Raw genomic sequence first — 25,828 nt, 5'->3', positions numbered from 1 at the left:
ATGGATTATCCAGGTGTTGGTCAAGTGGTATCGATGCAGCCAGGACGCAAGAGAGAGGCTTGGGGTGGGTAGGGGACAGGCCTCTTTGTAAGTCTGTGTGGGAAGGTAAGTTTTTGCCTGTCTCCCCGAAAAGCGCCTGAAGCTGACTTCTGCGCCTCTGAGAACCGAGACTCTCCGGGAGAACCATTTAGCGTTCATCAGTACACCCCGCGTGTGGACCGAGTTCTGCCTGCGGGAGGAACTGGGGCCTCCTGGCCTTTTGCAGGGCTGTGGGATGTGGAGGTCGCATTCATGTTTTAAACTTTATATCACGTGCTTCTGATTCTAATTTGGCTGCTCTTCTGTGCAGGCAGCTCAGACTGGAGGAGGCCAGGAAAGCCCTCGAGACTGGGAGGAAACTGAATCGTGTTGTCGAGGCACCCTCGAAGCCTCCGGCCCTTTGCGGGGCGAGCCTGGCTGCGGACTACAAGCCCCAAATCCAGCTGTACGGGCCCCCAGTAAGTCGGAAACAAGTGCTCGCAGGTCCCGGCTTTGCTTTGGGTTTCATTGTTTCTTAATGCAAATCGATTTACTTAGGACTCCCCGCTGATCTGAGAGTTAAAAAAGGGCGTTTCTGTTCTGACGGGCTGGAGGGAAAGTGGTTTCCCTAGAGGTTGGGGTCAAGGGTAGGAGAGAAGAGGTAGGCCTGGCCTGGAGTCATCATGCCGTTTGTGGGGTCGCACAGAGTCAGACACGACTGACGTGACTTAGCAGGAACATGACCCGGCTTTAAAAACGGGTTCCTCATTTTACACACCAGTCTCAAGATCTGAGAGCCGGGGAGCGGAATGCCACTCCTAGCCCTGGAATGAGGCTGTGTTTAACCTCCCCCCTCAACAGTGGCCAGTGGGCAACCCGGGGCCCTGAGGCCTCCCTGGGGCACGCGACCATTGCAGGGAGCGTCCACGTTGAGACCCGTTGGAGGCTCGTGACTGCTTCCGCTGAACCCGGGCCGCTCCCACATCAAGATCGGGAATTTCTCCAGTTGACCTATAGACGGAAACGGCATTTGGGAACTACGGCTTGGTGGGCCCTGGCTACCGGCCTTGGCTCCCAGGAGCCCAGGCTTGCCCGAAGTAGTCCGGGACTCTCTTTAAACCGATCTGCCTCACAGGCATGGGATTCTGTCAGCATAGCCCAAGGGCCGGAAAACTGGACGTGAACCAAAAGAGCCTGGAGAACTACACCGACCAGAGGATCTGGGAGGATCAGACGCGGCCAACGGGCCTTCTCTGTCTCCTTCCCACCAGGAGACCGGTTTAACCCTCCGCTGCTCTTCCAGAGGAGGGAGGGTGGGAGCAACTGGGACACCAGGCTCAGGCGAGGACAAGACAGACAAATCTTTCCCTTAAATGTCTACAGTCTTTTATAAGGGGCTGCCCACGTAGCAGCAGTAGTGAAGAATCCGCCTGCCGATGATGCAGGAGACTTAAGAGATGCGGGTTCAGTCCCTGGAAGATCCGGAAGAGGAGGAAATGGCATAACCCACTCCCGTGTTCTTGCCTGGAAAATTTCATGGACAGAAGAGACTGGCGGGCTACATACAGTCCATGGGGTTGCAAGGAGGCAGACCTGTCTGAGTGAGCACACACAGGAGAGTGGGAGCGGGGCAGAGGGACACACCGACTTCCCCCCTTCCATCTTACCTTGCAGGAGGTCTTCAGGGACCTTGTGGAGTTGTTTCCCCCTGGCAGAGCGCGCAGGGTGGAGTGAGGGAGTAATCGTGAACCCTGGAAAGCTCCCAACACCTCGCGGAAAGGCGAATAGGGCTGCCGTCTCAGGCCACAGCTCCAGTTTGTCTCCACCCTACCTGTCCTAGTCCTCAACTTGCCCAGAGGCCGGGAGCGCGCAGCCCTTTCTCACATTCAGGTGAGGAGCAGTTGCCTCCTTCTGCAAAGGACAGTGGCTGAGCTTGTCTCTAGGGCGGCAGGAAAATCGAGATCCCGGCCAGGCTCATGGGGTCCAGAGTTTGCATTTGCAGCGGGATCTCGGTCAGTTGCTTGAAGTGCAGGATTTGGTGCCTGGGTTGTGAGCTCGGCGAGGACTGCTCTGGGAGCGGGAAAACGACTGTACCCGAGGTTGGGAGCGCGGGAGGTGGAGGAGAGGGCCTGGTGGAGCGTGCCCCGCCTAGAACTCACCTAGGATCTCTTCCGCCTGCTCCGTGGGCAGGTCGAAGACCACTTGCTTTACAAGTGTTCTCCTTGGAACCAGTCGAGAAGGAGGCGCAGGTCGATGTGTGCCTGACACATGAATACAGATAAATACTCCTCCTCTTGGGACGAGGCCCCCACAGTGTCCCCACAGTGGACTCTGGATACCACAGCCCGTGGGAACCCTCGAAGCCCCCGGGTCAGGGGGGCCCTGGGGTTTTTGGCGCAAGGCTTGGACCACCCCAGTAACCTAGTATCAGGCCAGACCTGGTGCCAGGGTGCCGGGATTCTCAAGGGTGTGCCTGTTGCGAGCGGATGAGCCCCTGTACGTAGGACCCAAGTGTTCCTGGAGGACTGCTCTGCGCTGGCCCCGCCTGCCCCTGGCGGTGCTGCCCCGGGCTTTCCAACTCAGTCCACAGGAGCCTCTGGGACTAAGGGATCAAAAGGACAATTGGATCTGCTTTTGTTTGCTCAGATAGGGTGTAGGTCATTGAGAACTGAGACCAAGTCTTCTACCTCTAGGTATGCCTACTACATTCCTGGCATGAAATGTTTATGGAAGGAATAGAAAAATGTGCATTTCAGCTCTACCCTTGCTGCTTATTGGATTTGTGACTTGGAGAAGTGTATGTAACTTCTTTGTTCCTCGACTTCCTCCTCTGTAAAATGTGGACAGTAAAAATAGTGATACTTGTAGGAGCCTTTAGGAGATTAAATAAACATTGCATGCAGAGAACTCAGCACAATTTCCAGCTCACACTATTTTCCTAGTTCAACAGATAATTACTATGCACGACGATGTACTTGCACACTTAGACTGCCTGTGACATTCTGCAGAAAACAATGACTAGTTGCTCTGAATCCCAGAGCCTACTCCACTTCCACTTCCCCTTTGTGGTACAATCTCTGAGTCCAGCTACACTCGCTAGCTGGGTGCAACCTTGGGCAAGATGTCTAACCTCTCCGTTTTTCAGTTGTCATCAATAAATGGGGGTGGTGGTGATAAAAGTCCTTCCATCTTAGAGTTGTGAGGATTAAATGAATTCATGCATTTAAAGCCCTTAATTGTGTCAAGCAAATAGCAAATAATCAATAAATTCCTGCTATGACTACTATCTACGCACATAAAACTTCTTTGCATGTTATGAATATTTCCATTAAAACTGAAAGAATCCCAGATGTGGAATTACTAGTTCGAAAATCACAAACACATTTCACTCTCTTCAGATATTGCTTTTTTTCCTTTTGCAACTTTGTGTCAAGCTACAAAGAATCATAGGGAAGTAAAACATTTACCATATCCAGCTCTCTATCTGGCACCTGCACTGTAACACGCATCCCTCATTTCACCTGCACCCAGCATCTGCCCTCCCCTAGTTTTCTCTTGTTCAGTAAAGGCCACCCCCATTTACCAGGTTGACAGTTCTTTGTCTGTCACATTTTACAACTCTAAATAAATCAGGTAAGCTCTGCTTTCAACATAAATCTCAAATAGGACTGCTTCTCATGACCTCCACTGCTAAGAAACTAGTCCACGCCATCACCATCCTTTGTAATCACTTTCTTGTGGACTTACAGCTGCTTAAATTACAACTTTCTAAAATCTTTACATCCTTAAAGCATATTGTGCATAGAGCATCCAGTCATTCTTTGAAAATACAAGTTCATGTCAGTCTCCTTGCCTTTGTGGAACAGAATAGGAAGCCCAGAAGTACAGCAATGCATGTGTATGTGTGTATATGGCACATAATTAAACTTATTTTAAACCAGTGAAGGGACATTTTGAAAACAAACATGGATGACTATTTGATATACACAAATGATTTTTTTTTTCCCCCAGAAAGAACAAAAATATTTTCCATCTTTTACAAATCAGTTCTGGGACTTCCTTGGTGGTTCAGCAGTTAAGACTCCGTGCTTATGCTACGTGGGGTGTGGGTTCAATCCTTGGTCGGGGAAGGTGCAATCCTTGGTCGGGGAAGGTACCACATGCCACATGGTGTGGCCAAAAATAAAGACAAAAAATAAAAAGCCATGCTAGAGTCTGTTTCTGTTTCGTAAATAAGTTCATTTGTATCATTTTTTAGATTCCACATATAAATGACATCATATGGTATTTGTCTTTGTCTGACTTAGTATGATAATCTCTAGGTCCATCCATGTTGCTGCAAATGTCATTTTTTCATTCTTTTTTATGGCTGAGTAATATTCTACTGTGTATATATGTTCCACATCTTCTTTATCCACTCATAGTTTGATGAACATTTAGGTTGCTTCTGTGTCTTTGCTATTGTGAATAGTGCTGCAATGAACATAGCGGTGCATGTATCTTTTTGAAGTATGGTTTTCTCCAGATATTAATATATGCCCAGAGAAAGTATGTATAAATATGTATATACTTTTTAAAAAGAGAAACAGACTCACAGATTTAGAAAACAAACTTATGGTTTCCAAAAGGGAAAGGTGAGGGGGGGAGGGATAAATTAAGAGGTTGAGATTAACATATACACACTGCTATATATAAAATATATAATATACAAGGACCTACTTATAGCATAGGGAACTCTATACTCTGTAATAACCTATAGGAAAAAGAATTGGAAAATAATATTTATACATATATGACTAAATCACTTTGTTGTACACATGAAACTAAACAACATTGTAAATCAACTACATGGCAATATAATTTTTTTAAAATCAATGTTATATGAGTATATAGATCAAAGTTTATATAATTTGAGGGTAAAGGGGAACTTCTAGATCATCCTCCAAATGCTGTCATTATAAAAGAACAGTGGTAGTTTTTACTAAATTATATAGAATTATAACTTTAAGTTGGAAAAAAAATTCACCTATGCCTTGTCTCTGAAATATGAAGTCAAAAGACAAATTATAAGCAGAAAAGTATATAGTGAAGAATCATATGCCTAACCACATGGGAAAATGCTGTTTTATAAAATTTAAGGGGGAAAGTCAGAGTGCAAATTTTAATATATGGTTTCCAGTTTCCAGAATTTCCATATGTTTGCCTGGTTAAAAAATTTGGAAGGAATAAATTTATCTCTTGGTTATATTTTTTATTTTTTGAAATCATATGTAATGAACCCACTAATTCTATAATGACGTTAAAACTACACTTAGCTGTCCTGAGGAAGACAATAGTTTTTTTCTTTGTACAGCAATTGCAGTTTGAAGCTGGAATCATGCTGCCATGGGTCCTGAGAGGCAAAACAGAAGTATAAGTTGCTCAGTCAAGTCCGACTCTTTGTGATCCCATGGACTGTAGCCTGTCAGGATCCTCTGTCCATGGGATTCTCCAGGCAAGAATACTGCAGTGGGTTGCCATTTCCTTCTCCAGGGATCTTCCTGACCCAGGGATTGAATCCAGGTCTCCAGCATTGCAGGCAGACTCTTTACCAACTGAGCCAGAAAAATGGCACTGCAGACAAGCCTGGCTTGGGCCTCACCTCCCCATGGGCCTCAAGTACAGTGCCCCACAATTTCAGTTTCTTTATCTGTGAAATGGAGACATGCACACCCACCTCACAGGAGTCTTCTAAGAACTAAATGAGAAGAACCCAGCTGGTGGTAGGTACTGTCTCTATGAGACAGTATGATTCTCCCTGGTCCAGGTGACGAATTAAGCCCTACAGGGTCTGTTTTCCAAAATCACAGTTCCCACTGAGTTCTCACCTTGGTGTGTGCCGAAATTCGAGTAGAATTGCTCATCTGTGTGTTGAAGAGACTAGGAAATATTTGAGTCCCCTTGTAGGAGAGAGGCTCCTCACCCTGCTGAGTCCTAGGACTGATACAGAGGTGACCTCTAGCCCCACCCTGGCAGCTGGGCCACCACACAGCTTCTCAGCCTCGGACTTGGGAGGCTTGAGCATTTGGCAGTGGAGAAGGGCCCAGGTATGACTTTGGCAGACCTGTGCTAGTTCACCACTTGCCTTTGGAGCAGGACAAGTCCCTGCCCCACTCCAGAGCTGGAAGTCAGTGTCACCTGTCATACTCCAGGTCAATGTGTGAACCAATGGACACATTTCTGTCTGAAGAAAGTGCAGCCTCCAGGGCCTTTCAGGTCAAAAGCATGCTTGAACTCACCCTTTTGTTCCTTTTCCATCCATGTCTAGAGGGGGCAAGTAGGTGACAGACCTCACCTTAAGTCCGCATAATCATACCGATTTTTTATTTGCTTAAGTGAAGGCCCTTCTAATTCCTGGTTGGTTATTACAAAAGGCTTAGTGTCACAGATAGGGTGGGGATGCATTCTGCTGTATTTTATGAATAATTTAAAATGCAAATATAAGAAAAGTACAAGGATTTATATTATCTGGAATTAATATCTTAGATGTCCCTTTCTTCACCATCTCTCACCAAGTGAAAAAACAGTATCAGAATGTTAATTTTCCTAATCAAACACCCAAGGGGAAGGAATTAGATAATTCAAAACAAAACAAAAAAAGGGAAGCTGGACAGACACAAAGCTCCACTTAAAATAGACCTAAAAGAGTAATTTTAAGTGCACAGCAAAATGGAGCAGAAAGTGCAGAGGCTTCCCATATACATCTCATTAACCCTCCACCCCTTTGGAGAAGGCAGTGGCAACCCACTCCAATCACTCTTGCCTGGCAAATCCCACGGTCGGAGGAGTCTGGTAGGCTGCAGTCCATGGGGTGGCTAGGAGTCGGACAGGACTGAGCGACTTCACTTTCACTTTTCACTTTCATGCATTGGAGAAGGAATGGCAACTCACTCCAGTGTTCTTGCCTGGAGAATCCCAGGGATGGGGGAGCCTGGTGGGCTGCCGTCTATGGGGTTGCACAGAGTCGGACACGACTGAAGTGACTTAGCAGCAAGCCTCCACCCCTCCCTCAGGACCTCCCTCTCCATCAGCATCCTTCACCATATGGGTGCATTTGTTACTATGATGAACCCACATCTGCACATCATTACCACTCAAAACCCATATTCAACTTTGGTGTTCATATTGGTGTAAGGGTAATTTTGGTCTCAATTAGGAACTATCCTCCCTGCTTCTGTTTTCTGGCAGAGATTTTAGATCACTAGTACAATTTCTTCTTTAAATGTTTGTAGATGTCGCCTTTATATGGCAGAACAAAGTGAAGAAAATCCTTCAGAAAGTAAAATAATAAAAATTAATAAAAATTTCTGGGAGTTTCCTCACAGCTCAGTGGTTAGGACTTCAGCACTTTCACTGCCAGACCCAGGTTCGATCCCTGGTCAGGAACTAAGATCACACAAGCCTCACAGTGCAGGAAAAACAAAAACAAAAAAAAAACCACAACTTTGTTGTGAAAAACACTGTTTAAAGAAAAACAAACAAACAAGCCACACACTTGGATAAACTATTTGCAATGCACATTTCTAATAATGGATTTGTATACAAACTAGACAGTGAATGGTTAAAAGTCAATAAAATTATTTTTGTTCAGTCAGTCGCCAAGTTGTGTGCGACTCTTTGTGACTCCATGGACTGCAATAATAAAACAACTCAATTAAAAATAAGCTAAATAATTGTTCAACTAAGATAGAGAAAATAAAATTCATTTGCACAACTAAAACCACAAAATGTTGAAAAGAATGAAAGTTCAAAAACAAGAATAAAGGACAATGGCAATGTTAGGTAGTTAGAATAGAAAAAGGAGTTCAAAATGAAGAAAGGAGAAAAACCTGTGAAAAGGAAATGAGGGAAAACTTCCCAGACAGGAGTGGAAAACTTAGGTGAAACAAACACACCCTCTTCTACGCTATCATCCTGATTGGTGATGATACGGCAGGCTTGCAAGGCAGGAGACAAAAAGTATAAAAAGAGGGAGCCAAGACAGGTTGATGCCGCTCCTTCAGGGTTAGCCCACTTCATGCTTTGGGGGTGTCCTATCCTTTGTTTACCAAATAAAGCTCCTGAGCTGTAACCAAGCTCAGCAATAAACAGAAAATAGTAACAAATATGTCAGATATTAACCAATTATTTCAGCAATCAATTAATGTTAAAGTGGTCAGTTTAGTCAGAGATTGTCAGAATGGATCAAGAAACAAGACACAACAGTTATGTTGTCTATAAGAAGCCTATTTGAATACAAAGACATGCCTAGGTTGCTCAACCCAAGTTTGTGTGCCCTAGCACACTGAGGCCAAACAACCAAAATATCTCTTTGGAACAAAGAAAGATTTATTGCAAGGGCCAAGCATGGAGAATGGGTGGCTTGGGCTCAAATTACCCAAACTTCCCCTATGGTTTTGGGGAAAGATTTTAAAGACAAAATTTGGAGTGAGGACTGCAGGGTGTATGACTTTCTTCTGATTGGTTGGTGGTAAGGTATCAGTGTCATACTCTAGGAATCGTCTGTTCACCTGTAATTTACCATCCTCCACCCGGGTGGGGCTTGAGTCCCTCCACAAGAACTCAAAGGGGCATATTGTTTTGTTCCTAGAGGAGGAACCAGGACTTTGGTTAAGACCAGAACCAGCAGTTAAGCAAGATAGCCTGAATAGTTTGTCAGCCATAAAATAGGTCCAGGTCCTCTTCAAGAGATATAGGTTAACAGTCTGAAACATCTTTGAGCGTTATGCAGAAACCAAGATACCCCCACCCAGCTGGAGGATGGTGACAATATGCTGAATATGTGTAGATCCCAGACAGGTTGGAACCAAAAGGTTATGACTAAGATTCCCAAAACACCCCATTATATCACCACCAACCAGTGAGAAATTCCACAAGCCTCAGCTTTCACTCCAAATACTGCCTCTAAAAACTCTGCCCTGAAAGTCATCAGGGAGTTCAGGCCTTTTAAGCATGAGCTGCCTATTCTCCTTACTTCTCGTTCAGTCATCAAGTCATGTCCAACTCTTCCTAACCCCATAGACTGCAGCATGCAGGCTTCCCTGTCCCTCATCATATCTCAGAGTTCACCCAAACTCATGTCTATCCTATCAGTTATGCCATCCAACCATTTCATCCTCTGGCGCTCTCTTCTCCTTTTGCCCTCCATCTTTTCTAGCATCACGGTCTTTTCCAATGAGTCAGCTGTTTACAGCAGGTGGCCAAAGTATTGAAGCTTCAGCTTCAGCATCAGTCCTTCCGAAGTGTATTCAGGGGTCATTTCCTCTCTATTACTTGGTGCCCCACAAACAAACACTAATTTTCTTAACCATAACCCAGGGTCAGTAGATTGGCTTTGGTGTGTGGCAGGTGAGTGGACTCAAGTTTGGTTTCAGAACAATAGTTTTTGGCTTTTATTGTTTGTTTGTTTTTCCTGTATCCAGAGGCATTGAGGAACTTCCCCAACCAAGGACAGAACCTGGGCCCCTGCCCTAAAGTGCAGTCTTAATCACTTGACCACCAAGGAAGTCCTGATGGTAACAACACCTTGAACTAAATGAAAATGAAAACACATCAACATTTGTCGGATACAGTGAAAACTGCTTAGATAGAAACATATAGCCTTAAACGCATATATTAGAAAAGAAAGGTCTAGAATCAGTCATCTAAGTCTGTACATTAGGAAGTTAGAAACAGAGGAGCAAATTAAATCCAAAGTAAGCAATATAAAAGAAATAATAAAAGAGTGAAAATCAAATTGAAAGCAGGAAATCAAAAGAGAAAACCAATGGACCCAAAAGCCGGTTCTTTGGGGGATAAAAAATCGTAAACCTCTAGCCAGGTTAAACTAAGAAAAAGAGAAGATACAAATTACCAGTATCATAAATGGGTTGAAGATGAGACATCACTGCAGATTCCACTAACTTTAAAAAGATAATAAAGAAGAAAAAAAGATAATAAAGGAATAATATGAACAAGTCAGACTATCTTCATTAAGTCTGTAAGACTTTAACCCATGAGATTGGGCACATCTCTGGACTGCAGCACTGCCAGTGTCTCGCAGGCCTGATGCAAGGCTCCAACCACTTGGAAGAAGCTGGCGGCCCCCTGGACCTTTGCCCCATCAGTTTAGGCAAGTTGCAGAGTGCTATGGCTTCCACCTTAAACGCGTCTTAAAGCGCTGGTGAGGTAGGTTGATTCTGAGTCCACTGACACACCTAGAACTACTCTAAAGGATCACGTGTGTTTGCCAAAACCTGTGGAAGCCTTTAAAGAATGTAAAGAGTACAAAATATCTTGCTATTCTCCAGAAATAAGACCATTCAAATAGGGATAATTAAACACTTGTGCATTATGCTTTCAAAAACAAAAACACTGGGAACATGACTGTTGCGTCTGTATCACTGAGATGCAGATCCTCGCGGCGGCCAGGCCGCGTGCGAGCGCGGAAGGCCCAAGGCACCAGAGGCGGGCGCACGGCCTGCTGTCGGCGCTCGCGCATCGGCGGGGGCGAAGAACGGAGGGAGACCATTGGTCCGGCCCCGCTCAGGGCGTGGCACCCGCCAATGGGAGGCGGCCGGGGCGGGGCGCCGGCGCGCAAGGGCCGGAGCCGCGACTGCGTGGCGGCCCCTCAGGACCAGCCTTCGACGGCACTCCGAGGGTGCAGGGCCGGATCTTGTTCGCGGAGCCATGTCTCGGCAGGAAACCGGCGCCAACGCCTCCTCCTGGGTTGCTGCTTCCCGGCGGGATGAGGCGCTGCCTCGGGCTCCGGATACGAGGCCGGCGGAGGAGCCAAGCCAAGGCGGTGGAAGAGGCCAAAGGACCTGCGCGGGTGGAGGCCAGAGGGGCTCCTTTGGCCTCCAGCAGCCCGAGGGCGCGGGTATTCGAGTACCGCCGCTCTCCTTCAAGCTGAAGAACGACTGCGTGGGCGCCGTGATCGGTGAGAGCATAGCAGGGCGCTGGTCGGGGCGGGGCGGGGCCTACGGCACTCCCACCCCGCCCACCTCGCCTCCAGTCACCTGCCAGCGAGCGGGCTAGTCCCCTCCCCCAGCCCCACCCCGAGGTTTCTGACGTACTTTGCTGCTAAAATGATGGCGTTGAGTGCAACTGATAGTTGATCAGTTCAGTCAGTCAGTTCAGTCTCTCAATCGTGTCCAACTCTTGCGACCCTATGGACTTCAGCACGTCAGGCCTCCCTGTCCATCACCAACTCCCGGAGTTTACCCAACTTATGTCCATGGAGTCAGCGATGCCGTCCAACCATCTCATCCTCTGTCGTCCCCTTCTCCTCCTGCCATTAGTCTTTCCCAGCATCAGGGTCTTTTCAGGTGAGTCACTTCTTCGCATCAGGTGGCCAAATTATTGGAGTTTCAACTTCAGCATCAGTCCTTCCAATGAACTCTCAAGACTGATCTCCTTTAGAAAATGGACTGGTTGGATTTCCTTGCAGTCCAAGGGACTTTCAAGTCTCTTTCAATACCACAGTTCAAAAGCATCAGTTCTTCGGCGCTCAGCTTTCTTTATAGTCCAACCCTCACATCCATACATGACTACTGGAAAAACCATAGCCTTGACAAGATGTACTTTTGTTGGCAAGTAATGTCTCTGCTTTTGAATATGCTGTCTAGGTTGGTCATAACTTTTCTTCCAAGGAGCAAGTGTCTTTTAATTTCGTTACTGCAGTCACCATCTGCAATAATTTTGGAGCCTCCAAAAATAAAGTCTGTCACTGTTTCCACTGTTTCCCCATTTATTTGCCAGGAAGTGATGGGACCAGATACCATGATCTTCGTTTTCTGAATGTTGAGCTTTAAGCCAACTTTTTCACTCTCCTCTTTCACTTTCATCAAGAGGCTTTTTAGTTCCTCTTCACTTTCTGCCCTAAGGGTGGTGTCATTTGCATATCTAAGGTTATTGATATTTCTCCAGGGAATCTTGATTCCAGCTTGTGCTTCTTCCAGCCCAGCGTTTCTCATGATGTACTCTGCATGTAAGTTAAATAAGCAGGGTGACAATATAAAGCCTTGACATACTCCTTTCCCTATTTGGAAAAGGAGTCTGTTGTTCCATGTCCAGTTCTAACTGTTGCTTCCTGACCTGCATACAGATTTCTCAAGAGGCAGGTTAGGTGATAGTTTATAGAGACTGTGACTTGGGAGAGCCAACTCTTAGGCTTATGAAATCTTTGGGAAAAAAGATCAAATCTTTGGCAGCTTACCCCGCAGTGAACAACAAAGAAGACAGCCAATTTAGATAAGAAGGTGTAGGGTATTAACTTAAGTATGATTTATCTGCTGAAAAACAGGGTTGTTTTTCTCCGTATATATTGAGTCTTACAAATCCGTTTTTGAAAAGCATTTAGAAATGATTGGAATTAAGGTTTCCCCCCTTTTAAGAATTGTGGTAAACAACATACACTTACAGTATTGTTGACTGTGAGAACAAATTTTTGTAGTAGGTCTATAGAAGGTTTTCGTCTTGCATGACTGAATCTGCCTATTAAAAATTCATTTCCCCATTCACCTGTTTCCTCATCATCCCCCCTACCCCCATCCCTCGGGCAATTGTCATTCTACTTTGTTTCTGTAAGTTTGATTACATAAGACACCTTGTAGAAGTGGAATATTGGAGAAGGCGATGGCACCCAACTCTAGTACTCTTGCCTGGAAAATCCCATGGATGGAAGAGCCTGGTGGGCTGCAGTCCATGGAGTTGGGAAGAGTCGGACACGACTGAGCGACTTCACTTTCACTTTTCACTTTCATGCACTGGAGAAGGAAATGGCAACCCACTGCGGTATTCTTGCCTGGAGAATCCCAGGGACAAGGGAGCCTGGTGGGCTGCCGTCTATGGGGTTGCACAGAGTCGGACACGACTGAAGCGACTTAGCAGCAGCAGCAGCAGCAGCAGCAGCAGTGGAATATGCAGGGTCTTTTTTGTTGTTGTTGTTATTGTTATTGTCTCATTTCACTCTCAAGGTTTATCTTTGTTGTCACAAATGGCAGGATTTCCTTTTAAGGCTGAAAACTTGTAGTGTACGCATACACCACATTTTCTTCATCCAGGCATCTGTTCATAGATCCTTAGGTTATTTCCACCTCTAAGCTATTGCGAATAATGCTGAAATGAATATGGGAATGCAGCTATCATCCTGAGATCCTAGTTTTGATTCTTTTTTCAAAAGGATTTTTAAAATATATTTAATTAATTTAGTTTTGATTATGTGGGGACTTCCTCTAGTTGTGGAGAGTGAGGGCTCCTCTTGGCTTGTTGCAGGCTTCAGTAGAGTATTGGGTTTCATTAGTTGTGGTGCATGGGCTCATTACTTGCTCTGAGGCATATGGGATTTTCCCTGACCAGGGATGGAACCCGTGTTCCCTGCATTGGCAGGTGGATTCTTAGCCACTGGATCACGAGGGAAGTCCCTCAATGCTTGTGTATGAAGTTCCCAGAAGTGGGATTGCTGGATCATAGGTAGTTCTATTTTTAGTTTTTAAAGGAATCTGCGTGCTGTTTCCATAGTGACTGCCTCAATTTCCATTCCTGTCCACAGTGCACAAGGGTTCCCATTCTCTATATCCTCACCAACTTGTTAACCCTTGTCTTTTTGATGAGCCGTTCTAACAGGTAATACGTCATTGTGGTTTTGATTTGCATATCTGATGATTTAATCATTTTTATATACATGCATTGGTCATAAGTAAATCTTCAAAGAAGGGTCTATTCAAGACCTTTGAACATTTTTTAATTGGAATTTTTTGGTTTTGTGTAAGGGTTCCAGTTTATCTACATTGTTTTATCCAGTTAGTCTTTGCTTAGGCTGATGATGAATTCTTTGTATCTAGGGAAAGGGGCCTCCTGTCACCCACACAATTTGGAATAGAAAGCTTCTGCTTCCCCTTTAACAAACTGAATGTGATTATTGAAACTTGGGAGCCTTTGTTTGGATGATTTGGGAAGAACTGGAGAAGGTTCTTTATGCAGAGTAGGTAGTAGGTTCCCTGTAATTGATTTCATTTTTTAAAAATTCTTTTATTTTAAAAACAGGTCGTGGTGGGTCAAATATAAAAGAGATCCAGAGCTCAACATACACGAAAATACAGGTAAATTTTCTATGTTCTTAAATCATTAAAGAGGATGACTTATAGTCATTCCTAACTCTAATTTCTGTCCTGTTATTAACATATGGTGGGATAAGTTGACAAAGTTTTTCATAGTTCTTTTTAAGAACTCATCTAAGCTGTAGTCTATTCATTATGTCTTAGATGGTGATTGAAGGCAATCCTGTATTTCCTTTACATTTTTATACTACATGAGACTGAGTGCCGGAGGAATGGTAAGGGAACTTGTCTCACCTGCTTTCCCCCTTGAATCTAGATAAGAAGAGGGTGTCCTGAAGCAGAAGTAAGAATCTTTGGCACCAAGGCAATGCAGTGCAAAGCAAAAACAGTGATAGATGATCTTGTTAAAAAACAAGAAGAATACAAAACAGAACCCAAACTTGGTAAGTCTGTTTTGCCCCCTAGAGCCCTGTAAAATTTTAAATGTTTTATTCAGTGTCATAAGCCATATTATAGCTGTTTTTCCTGATAACAAAGCTTTGGCTTGCCATCATTAAATCTAGTATGTTATAGAAGGAATTTTTTTTCTGTGAAATCCAGAATACTTTTCCTCAAACTGAAACACTTAATATCTGTAGTTAAGTCTAGCAGTTTTACTTTGGAGTAAAACAGAGTAACCTTTTAATACACTTCGCTGTTGATAGTAGAGCAAGGGTTAGTCCTAGCCTCCTGTCTATGGTCATTTCCCTGGAATGTGACTAACTTTGAAAACTGAAGTATTTGATATTTTTAAAAATCTCAAATATACTTGGACTAGAGAGAAAGCCATTATTAAGCCATTTCCAGGAGAGCTGTATATTCAGCTAGCAACCTTGCATCTTGGTGTTTCTTGGGAAAGTACCTCTAAAAAGCCTCTAAGATACTATTTCCTCTGTTTACTTGGGGTAGCATCTGCCACACGGGAATATTATAAAGATTTAGTGATGTGTGATTTATTAGCAAACACTAGGTTCTCATGCTTTTTATCTTCCCCAGTATTTTTTTTTTTTTTTTGCCTTTCAGAAATCTGAAGTAAATAACTGAAAAACCATGACCAGAATTGTCATGGCACTGTTGTACTAAATTCCTAAATTTTATGTTTCAGGCATTATTATTGTTGGGTTATTAAAACAGAAAATTGTAAAATGGCTTGGGATTTTATATTGGTAGGGTTTGTTTGGAAACTGATGCGGAATTTTTTAACAGGTGTTGCTGCTGTCCAACTTTCGGATGGAAAAGATGCAATGAAGGATGTTTCAGGAGAGCAGAAATTGATTGATTGGGATAAATTCCGAGAAAACATTTTGAAATGGAATGAGAAAAAGTGGGCAGGTTAGTGCTGGATCCCAGCATTTTTCTATAGTATATTGTTGTTCCTCTTAATTGAGGTTTTTAGCCTCTGTGAATGGCAAAAGCAATGGCAACCCATTCCAGTATTCTTGCCTGGAAAATCCCATGGATGGAGGAGCCTGGTGGGCTGCAGTCCATGGGAATCACAAAGAGTCATGACTGACATGACTGAGCGACTTGACTTTCACTTTTCACTTTCATACACTGGAAAAGGAAGTGGCAACCCACTGCGGTGTTCTTGCCTGGAGAATCCCAGGGACAGAGGAGTCTGGTGGGCTGCTGTCTACGGGGTCGCACAGAATCAGACACAACTGAAGTGACTTAGCAGCAGCAGCCTCTGTAAAAAAGTGTTGCTCTTAGTAATTAAATCTATATGCAAAATGACAGTAGAATTTGAAATGCTGTAAGTAGTGCCTAGGGCATGATAGTTTCTATGTCAGTGTTGTGGTTTATGTTATAAATGGGAGGTTAAAATTTGGTATCTCATCTTCTTTGAGATAATTCACTGCACAAGTTTAATAAAATTAGAAAATTGGGACAAAAGGAAATGAAGTGAGTAAACCTGCCAACTGTAAGTTAACCTTTTGCTGTGACTGAGCAAAAGTTGATCTTGGAGTTTCTTAACCAAGAAGGGCAAAATAAAAGGGAGAAAAAATTTAAAAAGTACATACAGTTCTTGAGGAAACAGATTTTTTTAAATTCTCACTTGGAATTACGTATGAAGTATAATGTTCCATATTATTCATTGAATTTCAGAGTAAACACCATTTATTTAAAGTTAAGCAGTGACCATTACTATGTGACTACGGTGGTCAGCCTGTCCAGTGCCATCACAACACAGGTATTAGAAGATTTGGGGCAGAGGTTGGAGAAGGAAATGGCAACCCACTCCAGTGTTCTTGCCTGGAGAATCCCAGGGATGGGGAGCCTGGTGGGCTGCCGTCTATGGGGTCGCACAGAGTCAGACACAACTGAAGCGACTTAGCAGCAGCAGCAGGAGACAGAAAAAGGATTTAAGTTGGTGGAGTCCTGATGAGCATTTAAAAAAGAAAACAAAGTAGCTTCAGAGTATAGAATAAGGGTAAATATTTTATTCCTTAACACTAATGGGATGGATCTTCAAAGCAAAGAATTAATCTGCTATGAGAAAAGATTTGTCAGTTGTGATGACTGAGTGTCTTGTAAAGCATGGCTTATTTTATTTTGTATTTAATTATTCAAGATCTCTTTCTTGGGTGAAAAATGTAATTGAAAGACAAACCAAAATTGGAGATCTCCTAGAGGTTGGCAAAGTATAGAACAACTATCTAAAATCCCCATGTCTGCAAGGTGAACTTGATATATATTTTAGTTTGATTTCTATTGCTTTGAATAAATGACAGTAAAATGTGAATTCTCATTACTCATCGAAGTTTAAATTTTGTTTTTTTTTTTTTTTTCCTGCAGGTTTGCCTCCAGTTAAGAAAAACTTTTACATAGAGTCAGAAAAAACAAGTTCAATGTCACAAGAACAAGTAGACAATTGGAGGTGGGTTAGTTTTAATACTTTTTAGTGAGTATTTGTAGAATTAGGCTAGTAAATTAGCTCACTTAGAAAAGACTTTAAATGATTGCATTTGAAACTTTATTCATATTCAAAAAAAACTTGGTTGCGTCTGAAATCACATATTAGAGATTGCTAATCAGTACAACTTTTGGCAAAGAGGGAAAATGGGTTGTATTCGTATCTAGAGTAGTTACTATCCATATATGGTTATTAAACACTTAAAATATAGCCCATATAATTGAGGAACTGAATTTTAATGTTTAAATTTAAAGAGAGGCATGGTTAGTTTTTGTCATATTCAGCAGTAATTTTACAGAATTATTTCTACAACTGTTGAGAATCATAAGAAATTGATCTGATATCTGAATAATAGAATAATTTCTTACTTTTAAATCTTTATTATATGGAACTAAAAGTCCTAATGGTAACATTTTTTCCTGTTAATATCTTTTATAAAACTAAGATAGTATGGTACAGCAGACAGAGCAGTTATTCTAGGATTGAGGTAGGGCTCTGACAATGGACAAATAACTAAAGACCATCTGTCCAATGAGAGTAATTCCCACTTCAAAGGATTGCTGAGGATTAATTAAGGAAATATGAGTGAAATGTTATAGGCCCTCAGGTGTTTGCCAAATCTGACTTTGATTCATGAAGCATATAATTTTCAGTTTCTATTCTCAACCTTTTCATGAAATTTTCATTGGCTTTCATGCATACAATGTAATTATTTTTCTTCTCTAGAACTGTTCTGGTAAAAAAAAGATGAACTAGCTTCTTTTTTGTATTACTTTTTTACTATAATTTAACCAACAGTCTGATTTCAATCAGTTGCCTTTGAATTCCTAGATATGCCCTTAATGTTTGAAAAAATTTCTTGCTTGGAGAGTAAAGTGATCAAAGCCACTAATCCTTAATCCTTGTTCTATATTCTTAAAGGAAGGAAAATTATAATATAATTTGTGATGACTTGAAAGATGGTGAGAAACGTCCTCTTCCTAACCCTACTTGTAATTTTGAGGATGCATTTCACTGTTACCCTGAAGTTATGAGAAATATTCAAAAGGCAGGTTTTCAAAAGCCAACACCAATTCAGGTATGCTTTCTTTAATTCTAACATTTCACTGGCTTCCCCTCTTCCCCCTGCCAATTTCTGGTCATTTGAACTTATAACACCAGGGACAGCTGTCTCTTAGAAGCATCCTCCCAGCACATCCACCACCGCCTAGCACTCAAAATGTTGAGAAGTTTGGGACTGGGAGAGGAGGAATACTTGACAGAAAGAAATGTACTTTTTATTTTAATATGTATCATTCTGTTCTAGTCACAGGCGTGGCCAATCATCCTACAAGGAATAGATCTGATAGGAGTAGCCCAGACTGGAACAGGGAAGACATTGTCCTACTTAATGCCTGGATTTATTCATATTGACTCCCAACCTGTGTAAGAATTTCTACATCTGGGTACTCTTTAGGGGTTTAGTAGATAAGAATTCCAAAAAATGCAATGTTTGATTGCTCTGGTCTAAGGGCAGTGCCTCATCTCAGAGAAAAATCACTTTCTGTTGTGTGGGTGGATGTAAATCGATGAAACATTTTCAGGAAGCAGCAGGTAATATCCACCACAAGTCTTCACAGTGAGATGTTGGAAAGTTTATTCCAATGACCGTGTTCAGTACAGTCCTCTGAGAATGTCTGACACAGAAAAGCACTGGCTGTGTTCCATGAGAAGGCTCGTGTCTGGGCTCTAGGATTCTTTGATCAGGCTGTTTTTCTTTTTATTTCTCAACTTTTTATGAGAGGTGCATGTTGATGACTTAGATGTTCATTGCTGCCAATTTTGAAGGCACTGGACGAAGGTCCTGTGTGCCTGAGATGGATACTGATGTGCTTTTTCTCCAAAGAGCCAGGAACGGGCCTGGCATGTTAGTCCTCACCCCAACTCGAGAGTTGGCTCTGCAGGTGGATGCCGAGTGCTCTGAATACTCATACAGAGGTCTTAAAAGGTGAGTTGCTTTCTTTGGCCATCCCTGAACCAGCATTTTAATCCTCTGTAGCTTTAGACATCCTCTTCATTGTTTTCACACATAATGAGACGTCATTGGCTCAGTATGTGGCCAGGCATTGATTACCCCTCATTCAAATTAACTGTAGCTGGGGTGGCGGGGTCAGGTAATGAGGGTTTGAACATGGACCTTGTAGGACACATCAGTGTGGGTTGATGGCTATGGATCATTCTCAGAAAGGGGCCAGGACTATACTTAGCCTGATACTTTTGATTTATATACTTTTTAAAATTTTATACCCCAAATGGGCTTAGGTTCGTTGGGATTTTGAATTGTGAAGGGGTATTCCTCACCTGAACATGAACCTCTGTATTTTTTTTAAGTGTTTGTATATATGGTGGTGGCGATAGAGATGGACAAATAAAAGACTTATCAAAAGGTGTAGACATTATCATCGCCACTCCCGGAAGACTCCATGATCTACAGATGAATAACTTTGTGTACCTGAAAAGCATAACCTACCTGGTAATCTTGGAGCAGGGGTTTGGGGCTCTGGGAGGAAGAAGCTCTCATCAAACCTTTTAGAATGGCTATCCATTTCATAATAGTTTTAAATCCTAGGAATGCTTCTCATTCCCTCTAGTTTGTTAAAATACACATTTTAAAGATAATTCCATTTTAATATTTTATAAATGTTGGAAAATACAGATAAGTACAAAAGAATTCCGCATGAATACTTTAGACATTTAAATTATATTTTCATTGAATATATTTAGAAACTTACATGTTGTCAAATCAATGGTGTTGCAAGTACACATAGTTCAGGTAGTGGAGGAAATGAGAAAGTTATCTTAATATTCATAGGGAAAGAACATGTACGTTAGCTACCGTCCACATCTAATCTAGCCCTTTTTTGGCTTTGCTGTGTGGCTTGCAGGATCTTAGTTCCACTATCAGGTACTGAACCCACATCCTCAGTAGTGAAAGCACAGAGTCTTAACCACTTGTCCACCAGGAAATTCCCCTAATCTGGCCCTTTCTAATGCAGGTATTAGATGAAGCGGACAAAATGCTGGATATGGGATTTGAACCCCAGATAATGAAGATTTTATTAGATGTACGTCCAGACAGGCAGACAGTTATGACAAGGTAGGTATATGTTTAATTTGCCAGTCTGCAAAGTAGAACCAGTGGAACAGAATTCATTTGATATTAGAGCCTTACTTAAAAGTATTTTGAGATCTGTTGGGGAAAGATATGTTATCACTTAGTATAGCAACTCAATGCAACAGTTTAACAATGACTATTGGGTTTCCTGAATTAAAAATAAGATTTTTATGAAAACATCCTGGGGAAACTGTTCTATAGGGGGTCTCAGATTGGAAAAAGTAACCATCTGTCCTTAGAGGTGAATATTTGATCACAGAACACTTTTTAGCCAGGATAAACTAAGGCAAGGAAGAGTATATAAGTGGGGAAATACACTAAATTTATTCATTTTGTTTCCTAAGTAAACCTTGTTAATTAGTATTAAAGTACAGAAGGTGGTTGTTTTCATAATATATGACTGAAGAAACATCTGAATTTACATATCCAATCATCATTGCAGTTAAAATGTTTTTATTTGGCTCAAGCTCTTGGTTTTGTCTGCCGACAACGTATAAAAGGGCTCCCAGGTGGTGCAGTGGTGAAGAATCTGCCTGCCAATGTAGAAGATGCGAGAGACTCAAGTTTGATTCCTAGGTTGGAAAGACACCCTGGAGTAGGTAATGGCAACCCACTCCAGCATTTTTGCCTGGAAAATCCCATGGAGAGAAGAGGCTGGCGGGTTACAGTCCATTGAGTTGCAAAGAGTCAGACACGACTGAGAGCGCGCATGTGCGCGCACGCACGCACGCACGCACGCACGCACGCACACGCACACAATGTATGAAAAACGCTGGGTTTTTACTTTTATTTTTTTACCATTTATAAAGGCCAAGAGAAAACTAATCTAACACCTGAATTCATGTTAGGTCCCCGTAGATGGGAAAGGTATACCTCTCCTTCAACTTTTGTTTATAAACCTATTAAACTTATTTGAAGATTTAATCTAGTAGCTTCTTTGAGCAGTTCATTATGAACCATATATTTTCTGTGAAGTCAGCCTCATTAAAAAGTACTGTTTGTCTTTCCTGGGTACTTTGGTTCATAGCATTCTTAGGGAAACTTAGTAATGTTTTATTCCTAATAAGCATTTTAACATTTTTGTATTACATTTTATCTCTAGTGCAACATGGCCATATGCTGTTCGTAGACTTGCACAATCTTATTTGAAAGAGCCCATGATTGTGTATGTTGGTACTTTGGATCTAGTCGTAAGCTTATTTTTAATTACTATTTATATCTTATTAATTTTGTAAATGTTTTGCCATTATAAAGTTCATTGGCCTTTCACTTCATAATTGAAATTGGCCTTTTAACTAATTATTAATGAAAATTGACCTTTTACTTAAATCAGTGGTAATTAATAACAAGTTGTTGCCTAGGCTTATTTTATTAGATTTCACAAAAGACAGGATAAAGTCTTCAGAAACTATTTCATCTTGGGGGCAGAAAAATGGTAACAATGATATTTGGAAATTTTGTATTAAGTTGTCACAGTACTTAATTGAAGCTCTTAGTGTCATAAGCTGAACATTGGAAAGGCTATAGCCATAATTTATGGCAATGGTTATTGTAAGCTTGGCCTCAACCCATGGTTATTCCTTTTCAAATGATAGCAACCAGTTGCTTTCAGCTCATTGACAAGCATTCGAAATTCCAAGCTTATCTTGGGTAACTAAGTGGTAAAAGTCAAAGACCAAGCTCTAAATCCTTGAGTAGGAACGGGAGATTTTTTGGAAGAACTTGCCATTTTTTTTCTGCTGGCAGTTTATTAAAACATTTAACCAATGACAGAAGTAAGATGGATTTTGAGCCATTAAGGGGTTTGCCCATTAATGTTGATGTACTATGATCTGTGAATCCTTTAGGCTGTAAGTACCGTGACACAAAATATAATTGTCACCACAGAAGATGAGAAAAGATCACATATCCAAGCTTTCATCGAGAGCATGTCTCCCAAGGACAAAGTCATAATATTTGTCAGCCGGAAAGCTGTGTGAGTATATTTTTTACATTGAAATCATCAGTCATGTGTTTGTTTTAGCATTGTTTCTATTTGTATAATCATTTCAAACGAGGGAAGGGTGTATGTCTTAAAATATGTACATTACTTCAGACTCTTGCCAGGGGAGATAACAGTAATGAATTGATTGTGGTATTCAAATAAGCAGTTAGACCCCTGACTTTTATTTTTTGTTTTAGGGCTGATCATTTATCAAGTGACCTGGGTATCCGGCGTATATCAGTAGAGTCTCTGCATGGCAATAGAGAACAGAGTGATAGAGAGAGAGCATTAAAAAGCTTTAAAACAGGTACATTTATACAGTTAATACTGCAGTTTAAAACTGCCCAATGCTTGGTCTTTCTGAGTGATACCACCTTTCATGGAACCCATGTCTAATATTTGCCTTCAGCTAACAGATCCCAGAACTAGCTCTAAATGTTAATCAGATTCTCTTTCTTCAACCCATGTTTAAAACCTGGATATCAAGGTAAGAATTTGCAGTGGGAGATGGTTGTCTTAATTTACCTGAAAGGTGTATATCTTTGACATGATTAATGAACCATTTGGATGGTGGTATCTATTCTGTTGTAAATTGCCAGCAGTTAAAAAAGATGAAGTAGAACTTATGCAGCTCAATTCCAGAAAAATAAACGACCCAATCAAAAAATGGGCCAAAGAACTAAATAGACATTTCCCCAAAGAAGACATACGGATGGCTAACAAACACATGAAAAGATGCTCAACATCACTCATTATTAGAGAAATGCAAATCAAAACCACAATGAGGTACCACTTCACACCAGTCAGAATGGCTGCGATCCAAAAATCTGCAAGCAATAAATGCTGGAGAGGGTGTGGAGAAAAGAGAACCCTCCTACACTGTTGGTGGGAATGCAAACTAGTACAGCCACTATGGAGAACAGTGTGGAGATTCCTTAAAAAATTGCAAATAGAACTCCCTTATGACCCAGCAATCCCACTTCTGGGCATACACACCGAGGAAACCAGAATTGAAAGAGACACATGTACCCCAATGTTCATCACAGCACTGTTTATAATAGCCAGGACATGGAAACAACCTAGATGTCCATCAGCAGATGAATGGATAAGAAAGCTGTGGTACATATACACAATGGAGTATTACTCAGCCGTTAAAAAGAATTCATTTGAATCAGTTCTGATGAGATGGATGAAACTGGAGCCGATTATACAGAGTGAAGTAAGCCAGAAAGAAAAACACCAATACAGTATACTAACACATATATATGGAATTTAGGAAGATGGCAATGACGACCCTGTATGCAAGACAGAGAAAGAGACACAGATGTGTATAACGGACTTTTGGACTCAGAGGGAGAGGGAGAGGGAGAGGGTGGGATGATTTGGGAGAATGACAGTCTAACATGTATACTATCATGTAAGAATTGAATCGCCAGTCTATGTCTGATGCAGGATGCAGCAGGCTTGGGGCTGGTGCATGGGGATGACCCAGAGAGATGTTATGGGGAGGGAGGTGGGAGGGGGGTTCATGTTTGGGAACGCATGTAAGAATTAAAGATTTTAAAATTTAAAAAATAAAAAACTAAACTAAACTAAAATAAAATGCATGATTATACAATAAAAAAAAAATGAAGTAGGGACTTCCCTGGTGGCCTAGTTGTTAAGACTCTTTAACTTCCAATGCAGGGGGTGTAGGTTCCATCCCTGGTTGGGGAACTAAGATCCCACATGCCTGTGGCCAGAAAAAAGAAAGACTAAGTAACCCTTTCCCCATGCACTCTCCTTAAGTATTTTTAATATTCAAAGCAGTAATATTTCACCTGATTAGCTAATAGGGGACAGGTATGTCTTGGGTTGGTTTGTACCAGAATGTGTCTGTATTCTTTGGGTTTCACTCTGCAGGTAAAGTGCGAATACTGATCGCTACTGATTTAGCATCCCGTGGTCTTGATGTCCATGATGTAACGCATGTCTATAATTATGATTTTCCCCGAAACATTGAAGAATATGTCCACAGAGTGGGACGTACTGGGAGAGCAGGGTAAGTCTGTGGAGCCTGCCCACCAACCCTGGGGATACCCCTCATTCTTCTCACAGACTGTCCTTACCTTGAAAAAGAAGATCTTTGCTTTCTCTCTTTGAGCCGAGTCATAAAACTCCTGTGATGTGCTGTTTGATCAGCTGAAGATTAGATCCCAAATTGCTATTTCAGTGCCTAAATGTTTTTTTAAAAACTGAAGTGGTTGATTTACAATGTTTTGTTAATTACTGCTGTACAGCAAAGTGATTCAGTGATGCATATATATACTTTTTAAATATTCTTTTCCATTATGGTTTATCACAGGATTTTGAATATATTTATAGTTCTTTGTGCTGTATACAGTAGGAACTAGCTGTAAGACATCCTATGTGTGAAAGCGTCCACTGCTATCCCCAACCTCCCACTCCATTTCTCCATCAAATCTGTCCCTCTTGGCAACCATGAGTCTGTTCTCTATGTCTGTGATTCTGTTTCTCTTTCAGAGATAGGTTCATTTGTATCATTTTTGATTCCACGTATAAATAATACCATATGATATTTGTGTTTCTGTGTCTGATTTACTTCACTTATTGTGATAATCTCTAGGTCCATCCATGTTGCTGCAAGTGGTATTATTTCATTCTTTTTTTATGGCTGAGTAGTATTCAGCCATTGTATATATGTACTACATCTTCTTTGTCTGAATGGCTAAATCTTACTGCATCATACATGGTTGGGCTTGTGAAATAATTGATGTTTTGCTATAGTTTTATTCAATTTTGCTACCTGAATCATTACTATAAATTATAAATAAAATTACGTTAACTTTTCCCCCCCTTGAAGGAGGACCGGGGTATCTATTACCCTTATCACTAGAAATGATTGGAAGATTGCTGGTGAATTAATTAATATTCTAGAAAGAGCAAATCAGGTGAGAATATGCAACTCTATTTTCTATAAGGTTCAAGTTTCATTTATTCTAAGTACTGGGCCTTACAGCCTATCAGGGAATACAGATATTAAGCAAATAATTAATGTGTGTTTTGAGGGTCGTAACATGGCAAAGATGAGGTGCTATAATATAATATGATGATATAATATAATGTATAACTGGGGAGCATGTTCTAATGTGGAGGAGCATCACTGAACGCTGCTGAGGAAGAGCCCAGTGGGTGGAGGTTGGAGAATGTAGAGGAAGCAGGGCACGTCCTCATTCCTCGAGAGGAGAAAATGGCACCAGATAAAGGCACTGGGAAGCAGATGAAGGGCCATGTGAGCAGGAGGGCTGCGTACCTACTGACAGGGGGTTTTACCACCAGACTGGTTGTTATACCTTGAAAATTCAGTGTTGACTATGCAGAGGACACATTTCATTCTGTTTGGAAGGTATCTGCAATCAACTGTGGAGATTCTCTGACTATTTGGAGGCATTTTAGCATGTTATAGAAAAGCTGATATGTTAAAGGAATCATCTCAGTTCTAATAAGACATTTATTGGCTTCAGAGTGTCCCAGAGGATCTTGTCTCAATGGCTGAGAGATACAAAGCAAATAAACTGAAAAAAGAAACAGAAAACAAATGGGGAAGACCTCAAGGAAAACCCAGGAAGTTTTATCATTAA

The 25,828-nt window shown here is 41.7% G+C and overlaps 1 protein-coding gene across 1 annotated transcript; it reads left to right on the top strand.

Annotated features, from left to right (window-relative positions):
• On the top strand, nt 1–25,828 carry DDX43 (DEAD-box helicase 43). Its single transcript, XM_069601110.1, has 21 exons — nt 1–27; nt 134–261; nt 350–497; nt 800–963; nt 10,451–10,685; nt 10,738–10,975; nt 14,083–14,138; nt 14,413–14,539; nt 15,342–15,467; nt 16,932–17,013; nt 17,971–18,127; nt 18,356–18,474; nt 18,935–19,036; nt 19,420–19,561; nt 20,085–20,185; nt 21,306–21,393; nt 22,051–22,178; nt 22,385–22,494; nt 24,090–24,228; nt 25,051–25,138; nt 25,712–25,828. Exons 1-21 carry the CDS (start codon nt 1–3, stop codon nt 25,826–25,828), a joined length of 2,622 nt encoding a protein of 873 aa, XP_069457211.1.

The sequence above is a fragment of the Ovis canadensis genome, chromosome 9 (assembly GCF_042477335.2).
Source record: "Ovis canadensis isolate MfBH-ARS-UI-01 breed Bighorn chromosome 9, ARS-UI_OviCan_v2, whole genome shotgun sequence".
In the NCBI taxonomy this organism is placed as follows: domain Eukaryota; kingdom Metazoa; phylum Chordata; class Mammalia; order Artiodactyla; family Bovidae; genus Ovis; species Ovis canadensis.
The sequence above is the reverse complement of the archived record's forward strand: the minus strand, read 5'-3'. Positions and strand labels throughout refer to the sequence as shown.